The 23,708-nt window shown below is 37.7% G+C and overlaps 1 protein-coding gene and 1 long non-coding RNA gene across 2 annotated transcripts in view; one reads left to right on the forward strand and one right to left on the reverse strand.

Moving 5' to 3' along the window:
- The window catches only part of LOC136176597 (uncharacterized), a 165,973-nt gene extending 157,899 nt beyond the window's left edge, over window positions 1–8,074 (forward strand). The window contains exon 4 of the long non-coding RNA XR_010664602.1: window positions 7,912–8,074. This is a non-coding gene — a long non-coding RNA (uncharacterized lncRNA). The remainder of the gene's footprint in view (window positions 1–7,911) is intronic.
- RASEF (RAS and EF-hand domain containing) overlaps window positions 1–23,708 on the reverse strand; it is a 93,777-nt gene that overhangs the window by 20,167 nt on the left and 49,902 nt on the right. Inside the window, exons 5-12 of the mRNA XM_065947011.1 lie at window positions 20,041–20,118; window positions 17,825–17,940; window positions 15,484–15,552; window positions 12,080–12,164; window positions 10,712–10,800; window positions 734–968; window positions 274–411; window positions 10–157 (exon numbers count right to left, since the gene is read on the reverse strand). Of these exons, the coding sequence (XP_065803083.1) occupies window positions 10–157; window positions 274–411; window positions 734–968; window positions 10,712–10,800; window positions 12,080–12,164; window positions 15,484–15,552; window positions 17,825–17,940; window positions 20,041–20,118 (958 nt within the window). The remainder of the gene's footprint in view (window positions 1–9; window positions 158–273; window positions 412–733; window positions 969–10,711; window positions 10,801–12,079; window positions 12,165–15,483; window positions 15,553–17,824; window positions 17,941–20,040; window positions 20,119–23,708) is intronic.

Raw genomic sequence — 23,708 nt, forward strand, 5'->3', positions numbered from 1 at the left:
GAACCGTACCCAGGGTAGCACTTGTGTTTCCTCGAAATTCATTCTTGCAAAGTCTCATGAGGAAACTCGACTTCCCCACTGCAGCATCCCCGGCCAGCACAATCTTGTAAGCTTTCTGCGAGCTGGAAGATTTATGGCTCTCATCCACCATGTCTGTCTAGGGGAAGGAAGCCACAGTGGGTGACAAAGGCAGTGCCCGCTTTCTTCCTAGTAACTTATATGACATGAAAATGAAGAGTGTTCATGAAGAGAAGTGTCTCTGAAACCATGTACCTGTGGTGAAAGCGCGGAGATGGGCTTTCTTGAGGAGCTAATGACGCTGCCTTCACTGGCAGATCCTGGGGGCTTCCAGTCCAGGATGGAAGCCACGCCTTCTGAGCCATATGTCTCTTCATCCCTTATATCAGGAACCTGTTTTTTTTTTTTTTTTAAGTCAGTCATTAAAAAACAAAGAAAGTCCTCCATTAAACACATACATTGTGAAATAAAAAGAAGAAAAGTATGCTGCTGAATCAACAGTCAATGCTGTTAGGGAACAGAGTGGCCACAAAAGGAAATCTGTTCTCCTTTTTCCCTAACTTGGTAGAGAAAAATGTTCTCCCAACTATGTTTCACCGGTATAACCTTTGAAACAATGCCCATGACAGGTAAAGCTCAAACAGGGTGGGATATATATTTCTGTGGAAGAAAGGAGAGCAGGCCTAGGACTTGAAGCAGTGACTTCAGGGCTTACGTCCATGTCCGAAGCATCACCCCCAAAGCTCTCTTGCACGCCGTGCGACCTCTGGAATCCCCTCTGGTGCTTGTACTCCACCTCTGAGTCATACTCGTTGGAATCTCGCAGGGTAGACAAGCCACTGTCGAAGCAGCTCTCAGGCAGGCTGTCAACATCATAATTCATCCTCTGCATGGGGTCACAGAGGGCCAGCGAATCACAGTCCTCATCCATGTAGGAAGAGCGGAATGACCTGGTAATAAAGGAGAGGACTGCTCTACCTGAGGACTGGTGATGCTCAAGATGACACAGCAATGGAATCAGACAGCAATGCAATCAAGACCAATATCTTTGTTCTTACCAAGAGCTATAATGTATTCCATGATTAAGCATCAGGGGAAATAAAAAACTCAAAGAAACAGTTCATTCTATGCAAAAATTGATTAAGATAAAGACATTAAGTCAAGTCAAACATTTAATAAAGGAAGTCATTAAAAAAAGTCACTTTCCTTATACAAAAAGAATCAGAATGTCCAGGATGTAAATTCAATCTCAAGTTGTGTTAACAAAAATGTATACAGAACATGGGAACCTTTATATTCTCATGTGGCCGGACCATATTCTGAACAGTGTGTTCATTTCTGGATAATATCTCTATTGTGACTTGAGACTTATAACCCTTCGGTCTGAGAAATGATTCAGTGCACTGGCTTAAGTTGTAATCGTTTCTTATCTCCTCAAATACTTGGAAGAGGTGACACTAAGGGCCAACTGATAAACTTTTCCGGGAGTCACATCTCTAATCAACATGGTGAAAAATGACAAGCAATTAGAAATGTACGACCCTGGAATGGTTTGGCATACGAGATGAGTTTTCTGCCACTAAGAGTTTCCTAGGAAGGTGCATCATAGAAAAACTAGAAATCCCGACTTCTATGCATCTTTCCACTTCGGTAACTCCAATATTTTATAAATGTTCATCTTCTCATTTTATTTTGCTTTTCCATTTGATTCCCATAAGTGTCTAAGTTTATATTGAAATAAAACAAGAGTAACAACTTATTTAGTCCCTACTACACAATGGGAACCATGCTAGCCACTTGGCATGTATGATATCATCAGAAAGAGGAAATGGGAAGGAAACATAAATCTCCAGATATGAGAAATATTCTCATATGAAATATGAGAAATATTCTCAGATGAATATTCTTACACAAGAAAGGGTAATCTCTACAGAAATATAAGCCATATAAACCTGAGAAGTCAAAAATATTTTGGTATCATTATCATATGTTTAAAATTAACTAAAAAGGTAATTTAATAACCTAACTTTCTGTAAATATGTTGCTCAATTATAAAGTCTTTCTCCTGCGACAGGAATTTCATACCATATCTCAATCTGCTTAGCTAAATGTGTGTACATTTTTTTAAATTTGTCTCATCTTTTATGAAACTCTCCTTCTAAAACTGATTTTGGGTCAAGCTGTAAGGAACCTAAAGAAACCATTTCATTATAATATAGTACAAAATCAACTCCATGTTATGATTCGTCAGAACCATTTTTTTTTAACCTATTTGTATTTCTGATTAGGAATGACAGAGAAAAAAATCCTGATTGAAAAGACACCTTCATATAGAATCTAACTTAAAAATATAGGTATAAATCAGACTTTCTCAAACTCAACTAATATACATAACCTTTCAAAAGTAAACTAATCTTTCTGCCTGAAGAATATTTTCATTACAATTAAATATGTAAAAATATAACACAAGTTATTATATATTTTAGAGTTCTTAGAAAAAACACAAAACTAAAACAAATATACAACTTAAAATAAGAACACAAAAGCAATAAATAAAACTAAATTTACAGGATGCTTTGATTAAAAAAATTTTAATTGAAGTATAGTTGATGTATACTATTATATAAATTATAGGTACAGAATATAGTGATTCACAATTTCTAAAGGTTATATACTCCATTTATAGTTATTATAAAATATTTGCTATATTCCCTGTGTTGTATAATATATCCTTATAGCTTTTTTAATGCCTAATAGTTTGTACCTTTTACTACCCTACCCCTATATTGCTCCTTCCTCCCCTCCCCACTAATAGCTATTAGTTGGGTCTCTATATCTTTAAGCCTGCTTCTTTTTTGTTATATTCACTAGTTTGTTGCATTTTTTAGACACACATAAGTCCCAACATCCACTGGATCATCGAAAAAGCAAGAGAGTTCCAGGAAAACATCTATTTCTGCTTTATTGACTATGCCAAAGCTTTTGACTGTGTGGATCACAATTAACTGGAAAATTCTGAAAGAGATGAGAATACCAGACCACCTGACCTGCCTCTTGAGAAACGTGTATGCAGGTCAGGAAGCAACAGTTAGAACTGGACGTGGAACAACAGACTGGTTCCAAATAGGAAAAGGAGTACGTCAAGGCTGTATATTGTCACTCTGTTTATTTAAATTATATGCAGAGTACATCATGAGAAATGCTGGGCTGGAGGAAGCACAAGCTGGAATCAAGATTGCCAGGAGAAATATCAATAACCTCAGATATGCAGATGGCAACACTCATGGCAGAAAGTGAAGAAGAACTAAAGAACCTCTTGATGAAAGTGAAAGAGGCGAGTGAAAAAGTTGGCTTAAAGCTCAACATTCAGAAAACTAAGATCATGGCATCTGGTCCCATCACCTCATGGCAAATAGATGGGGAAACAGTGGAACCAGTGGCTGACTTTATTTTTCTGGACTCCAAGATCACTGCAGATGGTGATTGCAGCCATGAAATTAAAAGACGCTTACTCCTTGGAAGGGAAGTTATGACCAACCTAGACAGCATATTAAAAAGGAGAGACATTACTTTGTCAACAAAGGTCCATCTAGTCAAGGCTACGGTTTTTCCAGTGGTCACATATGGATGTGAGAGTGGGACTATAAAGAAAGCTGAGTGTCAAAGAATTGATGCTTTTGAACTGTGGTGTTGGAGAAGACTCTTGAGAGTCCCTTGGACTGCAAGGAGATCCAATCAGTCCATCCTAAAGGAGATCAGTCCTGGGTGTTCATTGGAAGGACTGATGTTGAAGCTGAAACTCCAATACTTTGGCTACCTGATGCAAAGAGCTGACTCATTTGAAAAGACCCTGTTGCTGGGAAAGATTGAGGGCAGGAGGAGAAGGGGACGACAGAGGATGAGATGGTTGGATGGCATCACTGACTCAATGGACATGGGTTTGGGTGGACTCTGGGAGTTGGTGATGGACAGGGAGGCCTGGCGTGCTGTGGTTCATGGGGTCGCAAAGAGTCGGACACAACTGAGAGATTGAACTGAACATATAAGAAAAATCATACAGTATTTGTCTTTCTATGTCTGACATTTCATTTAGCATAATGGCCTCCAGTCTATCCATGTTGTTGCAAATGGCAAAAAATTTCATTCCTTTTTTTAATGGATGAGTTGTATTTCACTGTATATATACACACTACATCCTTTTTATCCATTCATCTGCTGATGGACACTTAGGTTGCTTGCATATTGTGGCTATTGTAATGCTACTATGAACACTGGGCTGCATATATCTTTTAGAATTTTTTTTTTTTCAGATACATACCCAGAAGTGGAATTGCTGGGTCATAATATAGTTCCATTTTTAGTTTTTTGAAAAACCTCTATACTGTTTTCCACAGTGGTTGCAACCAATTTACATTCCCACTAACAGTGTAAGAGAATTCCCTTTTCTTTGCATACTCATTAACATTTGTTATTTGTGTTCTTTTTGATGATACCTGTTCTGACAGGTGTGAGGTGATATCTCATTGTGTTTTTGATTGGAATTTCCCTGATAATTAGTGATGTTGAGCATCTTCTCATATGCCTATTGGCCACTAGCATCCTCTTTAGAAAAATGTCTATTAAGTTTTTCTGCCAATTTTTTAATTCAGTTCTTTGCTTTTTTGATGTTGAGTTGTATAAGTTGTTTATGTATGTTGGATATTAACCCCTTATTGGTCATATCATTTCCAAATATATTCTGCCATTCAGTGGTTTGTCTTTGATTTTCTGATAGTTTCCTTCACTGTGTAAAAGCTTGTAGGTTTAATTAGGTCCCATTTGTTTGTTTTTGCTTTTATTTCCTTTGTTTTAGGAGACAGATCCAAAAACTATTCTATGATTTATATCAGAGTGTTCTGCTTACATTTTCCTCTATGAGTTTTATGGTGCCTGATCTTACACTTAGGTCTTTAATTCATTTTGAGTTTATTTTTGTATATAGTCTTAGAGAATGTTCTAATTTCATTCTTTTACATAAATCTATCTGGTTTTCCCAGGACAGCTACTTTAGATATTGTGTTTTCTTCGTTGTATATTCTTGCCTCCTTGTAATAGATTTATTGACCATAAGTGCATGGATTTATTTCCAGATTCTCTTATTCCACTGATCTATGTATGTGTTTGTTTGGATGACTGCAGCTTTGTAGCATAGTCTGATGTCTGTGAGTATGATTCCTCCAGCTCTGATATTCTTTTTCAAGATGATGTTGACTATTCAGGGTGCCCTGTGTTTCTACACAAATTTTAAAATTATTTGTTCTAGTTCTGTGAAAAGTGCCTTTGGTATTTTGTTAAGGATTACACTGTTAGGGATTACATTGACTGTAGATTGCACTGGTCATTTTAACAAAAATTAATTCTTCCAATCCAAGAATACAGTATATATTTCCATCTATTTGTGTTATCCTCAATTTCCTTCATTGGTGTCTTATAGCAGTAGTCCCCAACCTTTTGGTACCAGGGACTGGTTTCAGTGGAAGACAAGTTTTCCATGGACCAGAGTGGGAGGTATGGTTTAAGGATGATTCAAGCACATAACATTTCTTGTGCACTTTATTTCTATTTTGTGGCAACCTCAGGATATTTTGCCTTGACTTTAGGGTTAGGGTTCACACTCCTATGAGAATCTAATGCTGCTGCGGATCTGCCAGGAGGCGGAGCTCAGGCCGTACTGTGAGCTATAAATACAGATGAAGCCCCACTCACTCCCCTGCCACTCACCCCCTTTTGTGTAGCCTGGTTCCTAACAGGCTACAGACTGGGGTTGGGGATCCCTGTCTTACAGTTTTCCAAGACAAGTCTTTTACTTCCTTATGTAGGTTTATTCCTAGGTATTCTTATTCTTCTTGATGAGATGGTAAATGAAAATATCTCAATTTCTGATAGTTCACTGTTAGTGTATAAAAATGCAACAGATTTCTGTTAAATTGATACAAAATTAATATGCAAATGACAAAACATACAAATTTGTATATGTAATATTATATTATCATAATATCACAAATTTGTAATATACAAATTACATTAATTAAATTAATATACAAATTAATTTTGTATCCAGGAACTTAACCAATTCATTGATGAACCTAACAGTTTTCTGGTAGCATCTTCAGGATTTTCTATGTATAGTTTCACGTCATCTGCAAACGGTGAGTTTCACTTCTTTCTTTCCAGTTTGAAACCTTTTGTTTCTTTCTCTTCTCTGAGTGCTATGGATAGGACTTCCAAGATCATGCTGAATAAAAGTGGCAAGAGTGGGCATCCTTGCCTTGTTCCTGATTTTAGGGGAATGCTCTCAGTATTTCATGTTGAGTATGATATTAGCTGTGGGTCCATCATATATGGCCTTTATTATTTTGAGGTATGTTTCCTCTATGCCCACTTTTTGGAAAGTTTTTTGAATCATAAATGGATGCTGAATTTTGTCAAAGGCTTTTTCTCCACCTATTGAGATGATCATATGGTTTTCATTCTTCAACTTGTTAATGTGCTATATCACATTGAAACAAAAATCCTTGCATTCCTAGGATAAATTCCACTTGATCATGATGTGTGATCATGTATGATCATGATGTATTGTTGGATTTGGTTTGCTACAATTTTCTTTTGTTGTTGAAGATTTTTTTGCATCTATGTTTATCAGTGATATTGGCCTATAATTTTCTTTTTTTAGTGATACCTTTGTCTGTGGTATCAGGGTGATGGGGGTCTCATAGGATGAGTTTGGAAGTATTCCCTCCTCTGCAATTTTTTGGACTAATTTGAGAAAGATAATTGCTAACTCTTCTCTAAATGTTTGGCAGAACTCACCTCTGAAGCTATCTGGTCCTGGACTTTTGTTTGTTGGGAGTTTTAAAATTATGAATTCAATTTCATTACTGGCAATTGTTCTGTTCATATTTTCTATTTCTTCCTAGTTCATTCTTGGGAGACTGTACCTTTCTAAGAATCTGTCCATTTCTTTTAGGTTGTTCACATTACTGGCATATCGTTGTTTGTGGTAGTCTCTTATAATCCTTTGTATTTCTGTGGTATTGGCTCTAACTTTTCCTTTTTCATTTCTGACTTTATTGATTTGAACCCTCTCTCTTTTTTTTTTGATGAATCTGGCTAAAGGTTTATAAATTTTATCTTTTCAAAGAATCTGCTTTTAGTATCACTGATCTTTTCTATATCTTTTAGTTTCTATTTCATTTATTTCTGCTCTGATCTTTATAATTTCTTTTCTTCTACCAACTTTGGATTTTGTTTGTTCCTTCTCATTGCTTTAGGTGTAAAAGGTAGGTTGTTTATTTGTGATTTTTGTTTCCTGAGGTAAGCTTGTATTGTATAAACTTTCCTCTTAGAATTCCTTTTGCTGTGTCCCATAGGTTTGGATCATTATTTTTTAGTTTTTATTTACCTCTAGGTATTTTTTTGATTTCCTCTTTGACTTTCTCAGTGATCGACTGGTTCTTTCATAGCATATTGCTTAGTCTCCCATGTGTTTGTGTTTCTTTACAGTTTTTTCCTGTAGTTGATTTCATCTCATTGTGTTGTGGTTGGAAAGATGCTTGATATGATTTCAGTTTTCTTAAATTCACTGAGGCTTGTTTTTGTGGCCTATCATATAATTTATCCTGGCGAATGTGCCATGTACACTTGAAAGAATGTATATTCTACTACTTTTGGATGGAACGTTCTTGCTATATCAATTAAGCCATCTGGTCTAATGTGTCATTTAAGGCCTATGTTTCCTTATTGATTTTCTATCTGAATGATCTGTCCATTGATGCAAGTTAAAGTCCCCAACTACTATTGTGTTACTGTTGATTTTTCCTTTTTTTTCCCATTAATATTTGCTTATATATTTAGGTGCTTCTATGTTGGACTTCCCTGGTGGCTCAGACAGCAAAGCGTCTGCCGAAAATGCAGGAGACCTGGGTTCAATCCCTGGGTCCGGAAGATCTCCTGGAGAAGAAAATGGTAACCCATGCCAGTACTCTTGCCTGGAAAATCCCAACCATGGGGTCCCAAAGAGTCGGACACGACTTAGCGACTTCACTTTCACTTTCACTATGTTGGGTTTAGATAAATTTACAATTGTTGTATCTTCTTGGATTCATCCCTTGATCGTTATGTAGTATCCTTCTTGTCTTATAGTCTTTATTTTAAAGTCTATTTTGTCTGATATAAGTACTGCTATTCCAGCTTTCTTTGGATTTTCATATTTATGGAAATCCTTTCCCCATCCCTTCACATTCAATCTGTGTGTGTCTCTAGATCTGAAGTGAGTCTCTTGTAGGCTGCACGTATATGGGTCTTGTTTTTATATCCATTCAGTCACTCTAAGTCTTTTGGTTGAAGTATTTAGTCCATTTACATTACCACATTATTGACGGGGTGATTTTAGAGAAACTAGCGTCTATGGCTGGGGATTTGTTCTGTAAGTGAACATTGAAATGTCTCTTGTCAGTAATGTTTGGGTAACAAAAGACATAAATATGTCTCTGGTGCTAGAATTAAAATTGATCTGTTATCACACACACACACAAAAAATGTGTTAAAGTAATTATCAATGTGAAGAATCTTCCTGCCAAGCAGGAGACATGGGTTCGATTCCTGGGTCAGGAAGATCCCCTGGAGAAGGAAATGGCAAGCCATTCCAGGATTCTTGCCTCAGAAATCCCATGGATGATGGAGCCTGGCAGGCTACAGACCATGGGGTTGGAAAAGAGATGGGACATGACTTAGTAACTAAACAAACAAAAACAATCTTATTGTCATTTTCAAGATTATTTTGGTCTTGTTTTGTAGGTCTTTTTTCCCTTTCTTCTTCTTTTGTTCTTTTCTCTTGTGATCTGATGACTAATAAGTTTTACATTAGCATCGAAAAGAAAAGAAAATATTAACTTCCTATATCAGACTGTTCAGTTCAGTTCACTCCCCCCAAAAGGAACATCAGTCTGGATCATGGTGGCCCTCTAGTGACTGTTCAAGGTTATGAGCACAGAAGTGCTACATTCCTATCACTGAGGCAATGGGATGTGATGACTTTGTCTCTTAGTCATATTGCTAAGGAGCTCTTTGTTTAGTACTACCAGCCTTATTCATGGTGTCCACTATTTTCAAAAATGAATCATGGTGAAATTTCTGAAATAATTTTCAGTAATCTAGCTTTCCCCTTATTTGCTTAGAACTGACCTTAAGCATTAGTAAAGAAAAACAGCATCACACCCATATATTTAAAAAAGTAATATCTATTTCTCAAAAAGAGAAAAGTAAGATGCCTATAGATACCATTAAACTTTTTTATTTCACAAATCAGTGAAAAAATTCTGATATTTGGATAAAATTTTATTAAAAGTGATCACCAATAACCTTTGAAAATAGACCTTCTGGAAAAGCTATCTGGCCATTTTGCTGTTGCCAAGATATTAAGTGCATTACTCTTTAGCCCAAAAGTTCTCAAATGAAAAGGGAAGGAACATAAAACATGAAAGTGGCAACAGAAATGGAGGGCCAGAGATCTACAGTTTATGCACTCACTTCTACCATCAAATTTTGATACACTACAAAATGAGCCTTCTAAGTAACAACACTGGACACGTATGGTAAATCTCCTACATATGAACCTTCACGTTGTGAACTTTCAAATATGTGAACATGCATTTCATCAATGTCAGGCATGAGTGAAATTGCCCTCCATCTCCCATTGTTGACAATCCTTCAGATCTACCATCTCCCACCTCCTCTCCTATCTCCAGTCAGTAACTCTTCTTACCTGTTCACTCACTGCCAGCCGCTATACGCCAGCTGCTGTACTTACTACTGTACTTTCCAAAGTACTGGACCACAAGATTAAAAATGTTTGCTTTATTTTTTGAGTTTGCTTTTTACGTATTATTTGTGTGAAAATATTATAAACCTATTAACAATACAGTATCATAGAGCAGGTTGTATTACTTGGGTACCTAGCCAAACTTTGTTAGACTTATGAACAAACTGGACTTGTGAATGCACTCTTGGAATGGAACTCATTTGTATATAGGGGATTTATTGTATATATACACACATGTGTACACAAATGTAATCTTTTAGTTTTCATTGAAAGATCTCAAGTTATATCAGGGTCAACATTTCACTTCATTTGATTAAAAATAGAGCTAAATTCTCACTTCTGGAAAGCCTCTGTGACTCCTTTAGTACATTAACTCATAAGCATCTACTCTCTACATTTCTATTTGTTTTGAAAGTTTCCCTTCCCTTGAACATAACTTGCACAATATATACTGAGCTGCTAAACATTTACAGATTGTTCCAAGAGTCTTAACAGCATACACCACCACATCACATATGGTAGTTCCACTGCCTTCCCTGAAACACCTCTTACAAAGGGCACGTCTAAGAAACAATAGAAATAATATGGATGAAGTAAGGGTGAGCATACACAAAACCAAGTCATGATAACATCTTAAAGAAATCACTTTGCCCTCTCTGAAACACTTTAAAACACTTTAATCTTTACATGTTTCATGTTTCAGAAATTTACAGATAGTAGAAAATAAAAATTAGTGCCCCAAATATATTCTTTTAATTCACCTCTAAGGAAACGTACTTTCCTTTTAACTTTGATCCAGAATTCAAACAAAAAGTTAAAAAGGTGTTAACATACCTGTCATAGCCCAGAGGTTGAGGAGAATGAAGATTAAATTTAGGACTGCTTCTAGAAATTGTATTCCCTGGTGAGATATTATTTATGCGCTGTAATACATAAAATATAGAAATAATATTTTGTCATTCCATTTAAACATTTTATATACATTGAAAAAACCTGTAGCACACTAATTTACTAAGGTAATTGAGAAATTGGTATCCTATATGAGAAAATGTAAGCACAGATATCAAGTGAAAAAGTGCAACAAATGCCCAAAGGACTCTCTCTCTTCATGTCTGAAGTCCAAACCCTGCCATATAAGCCCTCAAGGGGCATCCTGGCTCCCGGATTTTCCAGGACCCTAACAGTACCAGCTTTGGATTAGTCTCTTCTCTAATCATCATTTGACTTAGTGACTGACTCATCCACACCCAAAGCTGTGGCACTGGAACCCCAATCTTGAAACCTCGAAAAGTCAGGGTAGAGGCTTTCTGGTTTGGAAAAGGTCCTCAAAATTCTAAATGGGCCTTAGCCTGTTTCTGTAGGAGGGTTTAAAAGTCCAAGGTCTCCACTCTGGTGATCTCATAACCACAAAGAACAACCAAAGAGTCTAAATAAACTCCTCGGCCAGAAGCACTCTCCCTCTTCTCTCAACAGGGAAATAGTTATCTGTACCTCCATGAAGAGAAGGGGACGACAGAGGATGAGATGGCTGGATGGCTTCACCGACTCGATGGACATGAGTTTGAGTAAACTCCAGGAGTTGGTGATGGACAGGGAGGCCTGGCATGCTGCGATTCATGGGGTTGCAAAGAGTCGGACACGACTGAACTGAACTGAGACATCTCACTTTTTATATTAGTGGTATCTGTGCACATCCTAACTCACTGCGTGCGTGCAAAGTTGCTTCAGTCATGTCTGACTCTTTGCAGCCCCATGGACTGTAGCCCGCCAGGCTCCTCTGTCCATGGGATTCTCCAGGCAAGGATACTGGAGTGGGTTGCCATTTCCTCCTCCAGGGGATCTTCCTGACTCAGTGATTGAACCCAGGTCCCTTATGTCTCCTGCAATGGTAGGAGGGTTCTTTATACTCGCACCACCTGGGAAGCCCCCTCAAGTCCTTACCATACTGTAAACTTTTCCAGCACCCAGGCCACACCTTTTACACCTTTCTCTGGTTTTCTGGAACACTGAACAAAGAGTTGGCAAACATCTACACATTTATTTATGCAGAGTAGTGGCATATTTTTTAATTTGGGAAAATCTTGCCTCCTTTTACTATATGAAATTGTTTTCTCATTCTTATAAGTTCTAAGAAAATACACGATTTTTTAATCAAAATACCACAAGAAAGAAGAAAATGCGTTAGAAAATCCTGTTGCATACCAAGGATCTGTTGAACTTGCTGTAGCTGTTCTCAAGGGCACTCCTCAGGCCGTCGTTACTGTCATGCAGTTTCCTGTTAGCTGTTCTACAGAGTAAATACATACAATAAATAAGTAGATAAGGAAAGTATTAGTGGGATCACTGTCACCACTTTCTTTTCAGGCTGTGATGTTCAGAAGGTGGACCTATTACCTCTTGTAACTTTCTACCACTTCCCTTCAAATCTTCTAAACTGAGATCATCAATTCATTACTAGAAGTGCAACTTAACAATGTGTCAACCCTCTTTAAAGGTCTCCAGGCATTTTAGGAGTGAGTCAGTCATGCTGTGGAAGCTGCTTCTCCTTCAGGGAGCTCCACTGTTAAGACAGGTTTGGTGCAGGCCTTACTGTTCCCTAAAGGCCTAAAGCCAGCCCGCCCTAGCTACTCTCTCTCCCCTCCATGCTGGGGGATAGATCTGCTGTGTTCCGTCACACTTCCTTCTGGCTCCTCCTACTTGTGGCCTGGTGCTGTACTCCCAGGCACCTTATGTACCAGTTAAAAGCTCCAATGTTACAGCTACATGTGAAAAAATGAAATGAGAACACCTCCTAATACCATACACAAAGAGAAACTTGAAATGGATTAAAGACCTAAATGTACGACCAGGAACTATAAAACTCTTAGAGGAAAACATAGGCAGAACACTGGATGACATAAAGCAAGTTCCTCTATGACCCACTTCCTAGAATAATGGAAATAAAAACAAAAGTAAACAAGTGGGACCTAATTAAACTTGAAAGCTTTTGCACAGCAAAGGAAAGTATAAATAAGGTGAAAAGATAACCCTCAGAATTGGAGAAAGTAATAGCGAAGGAAACAACTGACAAAGGATTAATTTCCAAAACATATAAGCAGCTCATAAAACTCAATACCAGAAAAACAAACAACCCAATCAAAAAGTGGGAAAAAGACCTAAACAGGCATTTCTCCAAAGAAGACATACAGATGGCTAACAAACACATGAAAAGATGCTCAACATCGCTCATTATTAGAGAAATGCAAATCAAAACTACAATGAGATATCACCTCACACTGGTCAGAATGGCCATCATCAAAAAGTCTACAAACAATAAATGCTGGAGAGGGTGTGGAAAAAAAGGGAACCCTCTTGCACTGTTGGTGGGAATGTAAATTGATAAAGCTACTATGAAAGATGGTATGGTGATTTCTTAAAAAAAAAACTAGGAATAAAACTACCATATGACCCAGCAAGCCCACTCCTAGGCATATACCCTGAGGAAACCAAAACTGAAAAAGACACATGTATCCCACAGATCATTGTAGCACTATTTACAATAGCTAGAACATAGAAGCAACCTAGATGTCCATCGACAGATGAATGGATAAAGAAGTTTTGGTACATATACACAATGGAATATTACACAGCCATAAAAAAGAACACATTTGAATCAGTTCTAATGAGGTGGATGAACCTAGAGCCTATTATACAGTGTGAAGTAAGTCAGAAAGAGAAAGTTAAACATTGTTTACTAACACATATATGTGGAATCTAGAAAGACGGTACCAGAGAATTTATCTACAGGGCAGCAATGGAGAAAGACATAGAGAACAGACTTAAGGACATGGGGAGAGGGCAGGAGAGGGTGAGATGTATAGAGAGAGTAACATGGAGACTTACATTACCATACATAAAATAGATAGTCAATGGGAATTTGCTGCATGGCTCAGGGAACTCAAATAGGGTTCAGTAGCAACCTAGAGGGGTGGGATGGGGAGGGAGGTGGGAGGGTGGTTCAAGAGGAAAGGGACGTATGTATACCTTATGGCTGACTCATGTTGAAGTTAGACAGAAAACAACAAAATTCTGTAAAGCAATTATCCTTCAATTAGGTTGGATGCCTGAGACAAGTGCTTGGGCCTGGTGCACTGGGAAGACCGAGAGGAATTGGGTGGAGAGGGAGGTGGGAGGGGGGATCGGGATGGGGAAATACATGTAAATCCATGACTGATTCATGTCAATGTATGATGAAAACCACTACAATATTGTAAAGTAATTAGCCTCCAACTAATAAAAATAAATGGAAACAATAATAATAAAATAAAAAAAAATAAAACAAGTACTCAGAAAAAAAGAAAATAATTTTAAAAACGCTCCAATATTGACTCAGGGTTCAAACCCCAACTCAGGCACTTACTTTCCATATATCTTACAGAAGCCATTTAAACAGCCAGAGCCTCAGCAACCTCTAAAATCAAATAGTCTCTTCCTTAGAAACCAGCTACTCTTTCCCTGCTTCAGGTTTATTCATCCTTCAGAACTCAATTCAATTGTTTCTTCCTCCAAAAACACTTCCTGGACCTTCCTGGATAGGAGAATGCCCTTATGAGATACATGGCTCCCCTTGGCCCTCCTCTCTCCTTTGGCACATTATATTTAGACGTACTGATCAGGTCCCATCTTCTTCCCCTAGACTAGCCCAAAAGGAGAGAGGCTGAGTGCCTCTCTGAGTGTCAGCTCCTGGCATACCTGAACCATCAGTTCAGTTTAGTTCAGTTCAGTCGCTCAGTCGTGTCCGATTCTTTGCGACCCCATGAAACGCAGCACGCCAGGCCTCCCTGTCCATCACCCACTTCCGGAGTCTACCCAAACCCATACTTGAACCATAAAAGGTGCTAAATGAAAGCCTGCTGAATAAATGAATACATGAATTAACAGGATTTTTGTAACATATCAATTCTATCAGTGCCACAGGTGAGGCTTAATAAGCATTTGTAATGGTGAAAAAAATCATCAAGCCTGACCTGACATTATCTGGGGGAAGTAAAACCAGAAGAAAATATTGCCTGGGAGAAAAGAGAGAAAGGGCATCAGGGATAGGGGAGGTTTTGTCAGTGAGGTCCGCAGAGAATGAATTCTGAAGCTTAGTTGCAGAGCTGACAGAGCAGGTGTACTATTTCCAAGAGATTTTGAAAAAAGAAAAACATACTGCTAACCAGGCACAATAAACTGCGTGAGAACGATCGTGTATGCCTAGTGATGTGACATGAACTGTGTGGGATGCCTGAAACCTCTGTGTGCAGAGCTGCATGGAGAGCGGATTAGTTCAGGGCTGCTGTTCTTTACAGTATAATAAACGTATTATAAAGATACGCTGGACATACCAACCTGATTTAAGAGAACTTTTAGAGAATTATAATCTCGTTCCTGGATTGGAGGAGTTTATGCAGCATTAGCAGCATCAGAAAGCTAAACTAATGTGCTAAAGTCACCACATCAAGAAGAACATGTGTGGATCTCCTGACCCAGCCTCTGATATATGGCAACTCGTGTTATATGTGGCACGTGTTTTACTAACAAAACATAAGTTAAATGTAAGTGTGATGAGAAATATGAGAACTTACTGGAGTATTTCAATTTGCCTCTCAAGACTATTTCGATCTTCTGTGTATTCTCGGATTATTTCCAGATCCCTGTAAAATTACATTTTATGTTTGAATGAGCATTAGGTGTTCAGTCCTGCCTTACCTATACCTACTCTCCCAGACTCCTTTCCACCTCTTCCAAAGTCCTGTGTCCTTGACCATGGTTTCTATGTCTCCATGCTCCTGCTCAGGTCCTCTGAGCCCAGTAGCAGACTCTTCTTCCCTGTGAGCCACAAGCATACCCATACCTCTGCTTCCTCCTGCAAGGCTCTGCTTCCTCCATTCCCCCTCGCAGCATCCACAGCTCCTCCACCCCAGCTCACTGCCCTGGCTCTGCTCCTTACTGGGACTGAACCCCTGGCCTTCTACTAAGCCTGCTCGCCACCTGCGCTCACATTACCCATTCAGCCCAACCCACTCTCTCACCTCTGACTCTTCTCTGCTCATTCCAAGCCTTACGCAACCCCAATCCCAGCTCTACTAATACTCCTTTCTTATCTCTGTGCTCCAAGTCCTGCTGGCCCTCCCCTCTGCACCCTAGGCCACGGAGGGATCCACAGAACCAGGCTTTCTCTGTTCACTATAAACTCATGCTCAGCAAGTCCTCTGTTGCTTTATTACAAAGCAGTCCTGGCCTTCTCCTTAAAATGTCCATTCAGAACATCAGCCACTTCCTTCCAGCCCCTTTCCCACCCCAGCCCCATTTCTAAGCAGAAAATCCCCATCACTATCTTCCCCAGACCCTCAGGCTGTCAGATTTTGTCCATAACAACTAACTTGCCCATTTGTACTCTTGATAAGGCTACAAGTTTCCCAATTGTCTCTAGGGATTTAAGTTCCTTAGCCAAAAATTCTGGGACCTTATATTACAGCCTGAAACTAGTTTTAAAGCTTTTAAATTTTTTAAAACTTTTGCCTTTCCATTCAAAATATCTTTTTCTGTCCACTGGGCCTGACCACTGTTCCCCAAACCAGTCATATCCCTCCTTATGTCCTTGCCTCTGCTTTGGGTTTTGCCACACATGGAATGTCTCTGAGACTCTTTTTCCATCTGTAAAATGGGGATAAGGAAAGTTCCTATTGCATAGGAAACTGTGACTGAGTTAATGCTAATGAAGTACTAAAGAGAGTGTCAGGCAGTTGTCAGTGGGACCTGTGTTACTTGTTGACAAGCTAACTCAAGTGTCTCTTCTTTAATAAAGTCTCCACCTTTCTGAACTAAAAGAACACTTTGTCTACCATCTCATGGCAATAAACCCACCGTGTGACACTGCTGGTGGTATTGTTTCTGACATTGTTGAGTTCTTATGCTGTTTAACTCAGTAACCTTTTAGCTGTTAAGTTTCCCAACTAAATTTGAAGTTCTCAAAGAGCAGAGGCCACATCTTTTCCTTTTTTTTAAAATGTACTCCACACTCATAACTTCTTATCTAGCTCAGGGACCTTTATATGGTAAGCACTTAATAAATGTATGACTGCTTTTCACTCTGCGTGTGCATGCTCAGTCATGTCTGATTCTTTGCAACCTCATAGACTATAGTCTCCTCTATCCACGGAATTTCCCAGGCAAGAATACTGAAGTGGATTGCCATTTCCTACTCCAGGGGCTCTTCCTGACCCAGGGACCAAACTCAGATCTCCTGCATTGGCAGGTGGATTTTTTACCACTGAGCCACCTGAGGAAGCTTTCCATTACACAATCTTAATTCTGAATAAGGTTGGCGAAACAACAAACAAAACACAAGGTATTTTTCTCAAGTGTACATGTACTAAGGGATACATGCATATACTCATGCATAGAGATGCATTTTCATATTTACAATACTCCTATATAAATATCTATGTGTATCTTCCTTATGCATAATTACATGCCTTTGTGTGTACATGTGTGTGTTAGATCCTATATTAATACCATATTGCAAATCTAAAGCATAGTAAAATAAAATGACTTCCTAAGATGTTTAGCCTTCCATTATTTTTATGTTGCAGGGCTGGAATTTCTACCTTCAAAGCACCTCAGTTAGCACTGCCTCTTAATACTTTAGGTATATTCTTCTGCTCCCATTTAATTCAAACATTTCTAAGCCCTGCACTTTTCTGAGCAGTCAATAATTAAACTAGCTAATCAGTTTGTTTTTAAAAATTAAAAACACAAAAATCACTAGATCTGACATTAAACATAAAATCTTTAGGAAGCAAAGAAAATATTAGCAAAGTTAATAAATAACCCTTATTACTACATAGCTAAGCTTCATTCACATGGATGTCACCCAAATAAACATTCCATTCAAACTACAAAGTAAAATGTGAAGTTTCATACCTTTCAGAATTCAGACTCTGATCAGCATAATCACTTTTCAAAGAATCGAGTTCACTCTGAAGAAAGGCTATGCTTGTCTGTGCTTCTAAAAGATCTTTCTTAACTTTCTGATTTTCCTAGAGGAAAGGAACAGTGCAGGTCATTAGACTCAGAGTTTCTTCCACAGGGAGATGTGAAGTCAAGTACAGTGTAACTTTCCCACATGTCACTCTCACCCTTCCACAGTCTTCAAACCTTGGTGTTCAAAGAACTAATTACCAGTTCAAGGTAATTTTAAATTTTAATAAAGTATTAAAGTGTCAAAATTAAATCCTCAAAGTTGTTGTTGTTGTTCTTCTTCTTCTTCTTTTTTAAATACTTGGGCATTTGGTGCAAAACTTCAACAGTAAGAGTTTATCATAATGATACTTTAACATGTTACTGGTAAAACAATGGAGACCAAACATTTAAACATCTGCTTTACTTAATGAGAGCTGTGGAATTACTGATAGTCTGTGGAATTGACAGTATCTATTACCAGGTAGACGGGCTACTTTTCATAATAAATCCTATCACCTAACATTGTTAAGTTTTACACTTAAAAATGCGCCTGTGTGGTTAGGAAATTTCTATATTTTTCTTAAAAACAAAAGAGAAAGAACAAAAAAAAAATCACTGGAAGTTTCTGGTTAAATATGGTAGACTGAGCACATGAATTAGTCTTCTTTCCCTTTTGAGACCCTATTAACATGAAATACCAAAGGAAATAAACTAATAAAAGTTAAAAGAATGGAAGAGGGGCCAGTCAACAGTCAAGTGACCTAAAAACATTGCTGGAAAAAGGAAACTGGATGGCAATGCTCTGACAAAGGGAAGCAAGAAGGGGAAAAGGAGGTCCAGATGATAGGTGTTGAAGGTTTTGCTGTCGTGCAGAGCAGAGGCAACTGGTCAGGCAGAAGCCCAGAGAGTGAGAAGAGGGCTGAAAACAGAGATTAAAATTATATATTAGGTCATGCTGCCTCTCAAGCCCATACCTGCTCTTACTCTAGTAAAGAAGAACAGAAAGCTAGAGGTGATTCCAAAGGCAACAAGTTATTTAAAAATAACTGAATGATTCCCCAAAGGAAAGCTAAGGCTTCCCTTTGTACACGTCCATGCCTCATGCATATGGTAACTGGGATTCCATGTCTGACAGCCAGCTTCACATACAGAGCTCCAAGGAGACTTTCAGAAGAGAGGTCCTGAGGTAACCAGATCTATTCGCCTAGCTGAACAGGAACCATACATTGGCTACCTGAAATGGTCAGAAATTCCAAGGTGACATCTGGGTAGCAAGCTTAAAAAGCAATCAATCCAATACGAATTGAAATCTTCTGGACTCCAAAATTTCTCCAATATTTTCAGGAGAAGAAAAAACAAATTCCATGTATTGGAAAGAACAGATAGAAGTTGCAGAGTATCAGGGATATGAAGATGGCAGAATTTCTTTTTATAACTAACCAAAAACCCCACCAAGAGAATCCAAGAGAAGTAAGCAACTCTTTAAAGCCACGATTCAAGCACAAAACCAACCAAGAGGTAGCAAAACCTGGAACTGGTAGTGAATACATGGATCCTAACCACAAAGCCGGGGGACCTTCTCTTTTTGAGTGGCACAGGGATAATAACTGGAGAGAAATAAATGCAATTCTAGCTCATTCATGCTCACTTCTTGGCTCTGCAGGGGAGAATATTTAGATTCATAATCAAGGAAATGTTCATTATTGGCTTTCAGTGTTTGAGTCAACCTGGAAGCCAAAGAAAATGACAATGATGAAACAGATATAGATATTATCAGTTCTCGCAACAGAAATACTAGTGATATTGTCAGCAGAAGATGGAAAGGGACAGCAAGATGAAGGATAGGGCAATAAGACCTCATCTTACAAAGCTAGGGAAACAGATCTGAGTTGATGTTATGTGAATGCAGGGGTTAACTAATAAATGTTTAAAGGCCACATAATCATTGCTCTGAGTAAAAAAAAAAGCATTTACAATAGTATTATGTAATAGTCCGAGGGAAAGTCTGCCAAAAATGTAACACCTTTAGTCAGAGGTATTTCAAAGACTCTCTAACTGTAGTATTAATTTCTCTTTAAGTTTTTATTCCTGGAACACTGAAATCATAGCATGATTTTATTTAAGAAACAGTAGCCTAACAGGAAATACATTACTGAAAATGAAAAGGTAATTCTTACCATTGATAAGTCATAAATTTGTTTCTTTAATGCAGCCACATCTTGTTTCTGACTTATGTGTTTTGATTGTTCTTCTAGCTGAAAGAGCAAGTAAAAGTTGAGCATTTACAAACTCACTTTCAGTTGGTTCCACTCAGTTTAGGAATATATTCACGTTCATATATGGGAATTCTAAACATCTTCAAGTTTGAACATTATACAACCATATAAATCATTAAATTAGGTGTAATCCATAAGAATTTGAAAATTTGCTTTAAATTAATTAAAATGTTTGAAACGGGGTTTATTTATTTATTTTTTGCCAGGTCCTACTTTAAAAAAAATTTATTTATTTATTTTAATTGGAGGCTAATTACTTTACAATATTGCGGTAGTTTTTGCCATACATTGACAGGAATCAGCCATGGGTGTACACGTGTCCCCCTGTTCCGAATCCCCCTCCCACCTCCCTCCCCATCCCTACCTCTGGGTTGTCTCAGTGCACTGGCTTTGAGTGTCCTGTTTCACACATCGAACTTGGACTGGTCATCTATTTCACATATGGTAATATGTGTTTCAATGCTAGTCTCTTAAATCATCTCACCCTCACCTTCTCCCACAGAGTCCCAAACTCTGTTCTTTATATCTCTGTCTCTCTTGCTATCTTGCATATAGGGTTGTCGTTACCATCGTTCTAAATTCCATATATATCCGTTAATATACTGTATTGGTATTTTTCTTTCTGACTTACTTCACTCTGTATAGTAGGCTCTAGTTTCATCCACCTCATTAGAAATGACTCAAATGCATTCTTTTAATAGCTGAGTAATATTTCATTGTGTATATGTACCACAACTGTCTTATCCATTCATCTGCTGATGGACATCTAGGTTGCTTCCATGTCCTAGCTATTGTGAACAGTGCTGCGATGAACACTGGGGTGCATATGTCTCTTTCAACTCTGATTTCCTTGGCGTATATGCCCAGCAGTGGGATTGCTGGGTTGTATGGCAGTTCTACTTCCAGTTTTTTAAGGAATCTCAACACTGTTCTCCATAGTGGCTGTACTAGTGTGCATTCCCACCAACAGTGTAAGAGGGTTCCCTTTTCTACACACCCTCTCCAGCATTTATTGTTTGTAGACTTTTTGATAGCAGACATTCTGATTGGCGTGAGATGGTACCTCACTTTGGTTTTGATTTGCATTTCTCTGATAATGAGTGACGTTGAGCATCTTTTCATGTATTTGTTAGCCATCTGTATGTCTTCTTTGGAGAAATGTCTGTTTAGTTCTTTGGCCCACTTTTTGATTGGGTCATTTATTTTTCTTTTATTGAGCTGCATGAGCTGCTTGTATATTTTTGAGATTAATTCTCTATCAGTTGCTTCATTTGCTATTATTTTTTCCCATTCTGAAGGCTGTCTTTTCACCTTGTTTATAGTTTCCTTCGTTGTGCATAAGCTTTTAAGTTTAATTGGGTCCCATTTGTTTATTTTTGCTTCTATTTCCATTATTCTGGGAGGTGGGCCATAGAGGATCTTGCTGTGATTTATGTCAGAGAGTGTTCTGCTTGTTTTCTTCTAGGAGTTTATAGTTTCTGGTCTTACATTTAGATCTTTAATCCATTTTGAGTTTATTTTTGTGTATGGTGTTAGAAAGTGTTCTGGTTTCATTCTTTTATAAGTGGATGACCAGTTTTCCCAGCACCACTTGTTAAAGAAATTGTCTTTTCTCCATTGTACATTTTTGCCTCTTTTGTAAAAAAGAAAAAGGTGTCCATAGGTTTGTGGATTTATATCTGGGCTTTCTATTTTGTTCCATTGATCTATATTTCTGTCTTTGTGCCAGTACCACACTGTCTTGATGACTGTAGCTTTGTAGTAGAGCCTGAAGTCAGGCAGGTTGATTCCTCCAGTTCCATTCTTCTTTCTCATGATTGCTTAGGCTATTTGAGGTTTTTTGTGTTTAAATACAAACTGTGAAATTATTTGTTCTAGTTCTGTGAAAAATACCATTGGTAGCTTGATAGGGATTGCATTGAATCTATAGATTGCTTTGGATAGTATACTCATTTTCACTATATTGATTCTTCTGATCCAAGAACATGTTATGTTTCTCCATCTATTTGTGTCCTCTTTGATTTCTTTCATCAGTGTTTTATAGTTTTCTATATATAACTCTTTTGTTTCTTTAGGTAAATTTATTTCTAAGTATTTTATTCTTTTCATTGCAATGGTGAATGAGATTGTTTTCTTCTTTTTCTGTTTTCTCATTGTTAGTGTATAGGAATGCAAGGGATTTCTGTGTATTAATTTTATATCCTGAGACTTTACTATATTCATTGATTAGCTCTAGTAATTTTCTGGTTGTGTCTTTAGGGTTTTCTACGTACAGGATCATGTCATCTGCAAACAGTGAGAGTTTTATTTCTTTTTTTCCAATCTGGATTCCTTTTATTTCTTTTTTTTCTCTAATTGCTGTGGCTAAAACTTTCAAAACTATGTTGAATAGTAGTCGTGCGAGTGGGCACGCTTGTCTTGAAATGCTTTCAGTTTTTCACCACTGAGGATAATGTATGCTGTGGGTTTATCATATATGGCTTTTATTATGTTGAGGTATGTTCCTTCTATGCCTGCTTTCTGGAGTTTTTTTAAAATCATAAATGGGTGTTGAATTTTGTCAAAGACTTTATCTGCATCTATTGAGATAATCATATGGATTTTATCTTTCAATTTGTTAATGTGGTGTATCACATTGATTGATCTGAAGATATTGAAGAATCCTTGCATCCCTGGGATAAAGCCCACTTGGTCATGATGTATGGTCTGTTTAATATAGTGTTGAATTCTGTTTGCTAGAACTTTGTTGAGGGTTTCTGCATCTGTGTTCATCAGTGATATTGGCCTGTAGTTTTCATTTTTTGTGGCATCTTTGGTTTTGGTATTTGGGTGATGGTGGCCTCATAGAATGAGTTTGGGAGTTTACCTTCCTCTGCAATTTTCTGGAAGAGTTTGAGTAAGATAGTTGTTAGCTCTTCTCTAAATTTTTGGTAGAATTCAGATGTGAAGCCATCTGGTCCTGGGCTTTTGTTTGTTGGAAGATTTTTAATTATAGTTTCAATTTCTGCGGATGTGATGGGTCTGTTAAGATTTTCTATTTCTTCTTGGTTCAGTTATGGAAGGTTATACTTTTCTAAGAATTCGTCTATTTCTTCCAAGCTGTCCATTTTATTGGCATATAGTTGCTGATAGTAGTCTCTTACGATCCTCGCATTTCTGGGCTTTCTGTTTTGGTTTCTCCAGTTTCATTTTTAATTTTATTGATTTGATTCTTCTCCCTTTTTTTTCTTGATGAGTCTGGCTAATGGTTTTTCTATTTTATTTATCTTCTCAAAGAACCAGGTTTTAGTTTTGTTGATTTTTGCTATAGTCTCCTTTCTTTTTCATTTATTTCTGCTATGATTTTTATGATTTCTCTCCTTCTACTAACTTTGGGGTTCTTCATTTCTTCCTTTTCTAGCTGCTTTAGGTGTAAAGTTAGGTTATTTATTTGAATTTTCTCTTGCTTCTTAAGGTAAGCTTGTATTGCTATGAATCTTCCTCTTAGCACTGCTTTTACTGAATCCCATAGGTTTTGGGTTGTCTTGTTTTCATTTTCATTTGTTTCTATGCATATTTTGATTTCCTTT

The sequence above is a fragment of the Muntiacus reevesi genome, chromosome 10, assembly GCF_963930625.1.
Source record: "Muntiacus reevesi chromosome 10, mMunRee1.1, whole genome shotgun sequence".
Lineage (NCBI taxonomy): Eukaryota > Metazoa > Chordata > Mammalia > Artiodactyla > Cervidae > Muntiacus > Muntiacus reevesi.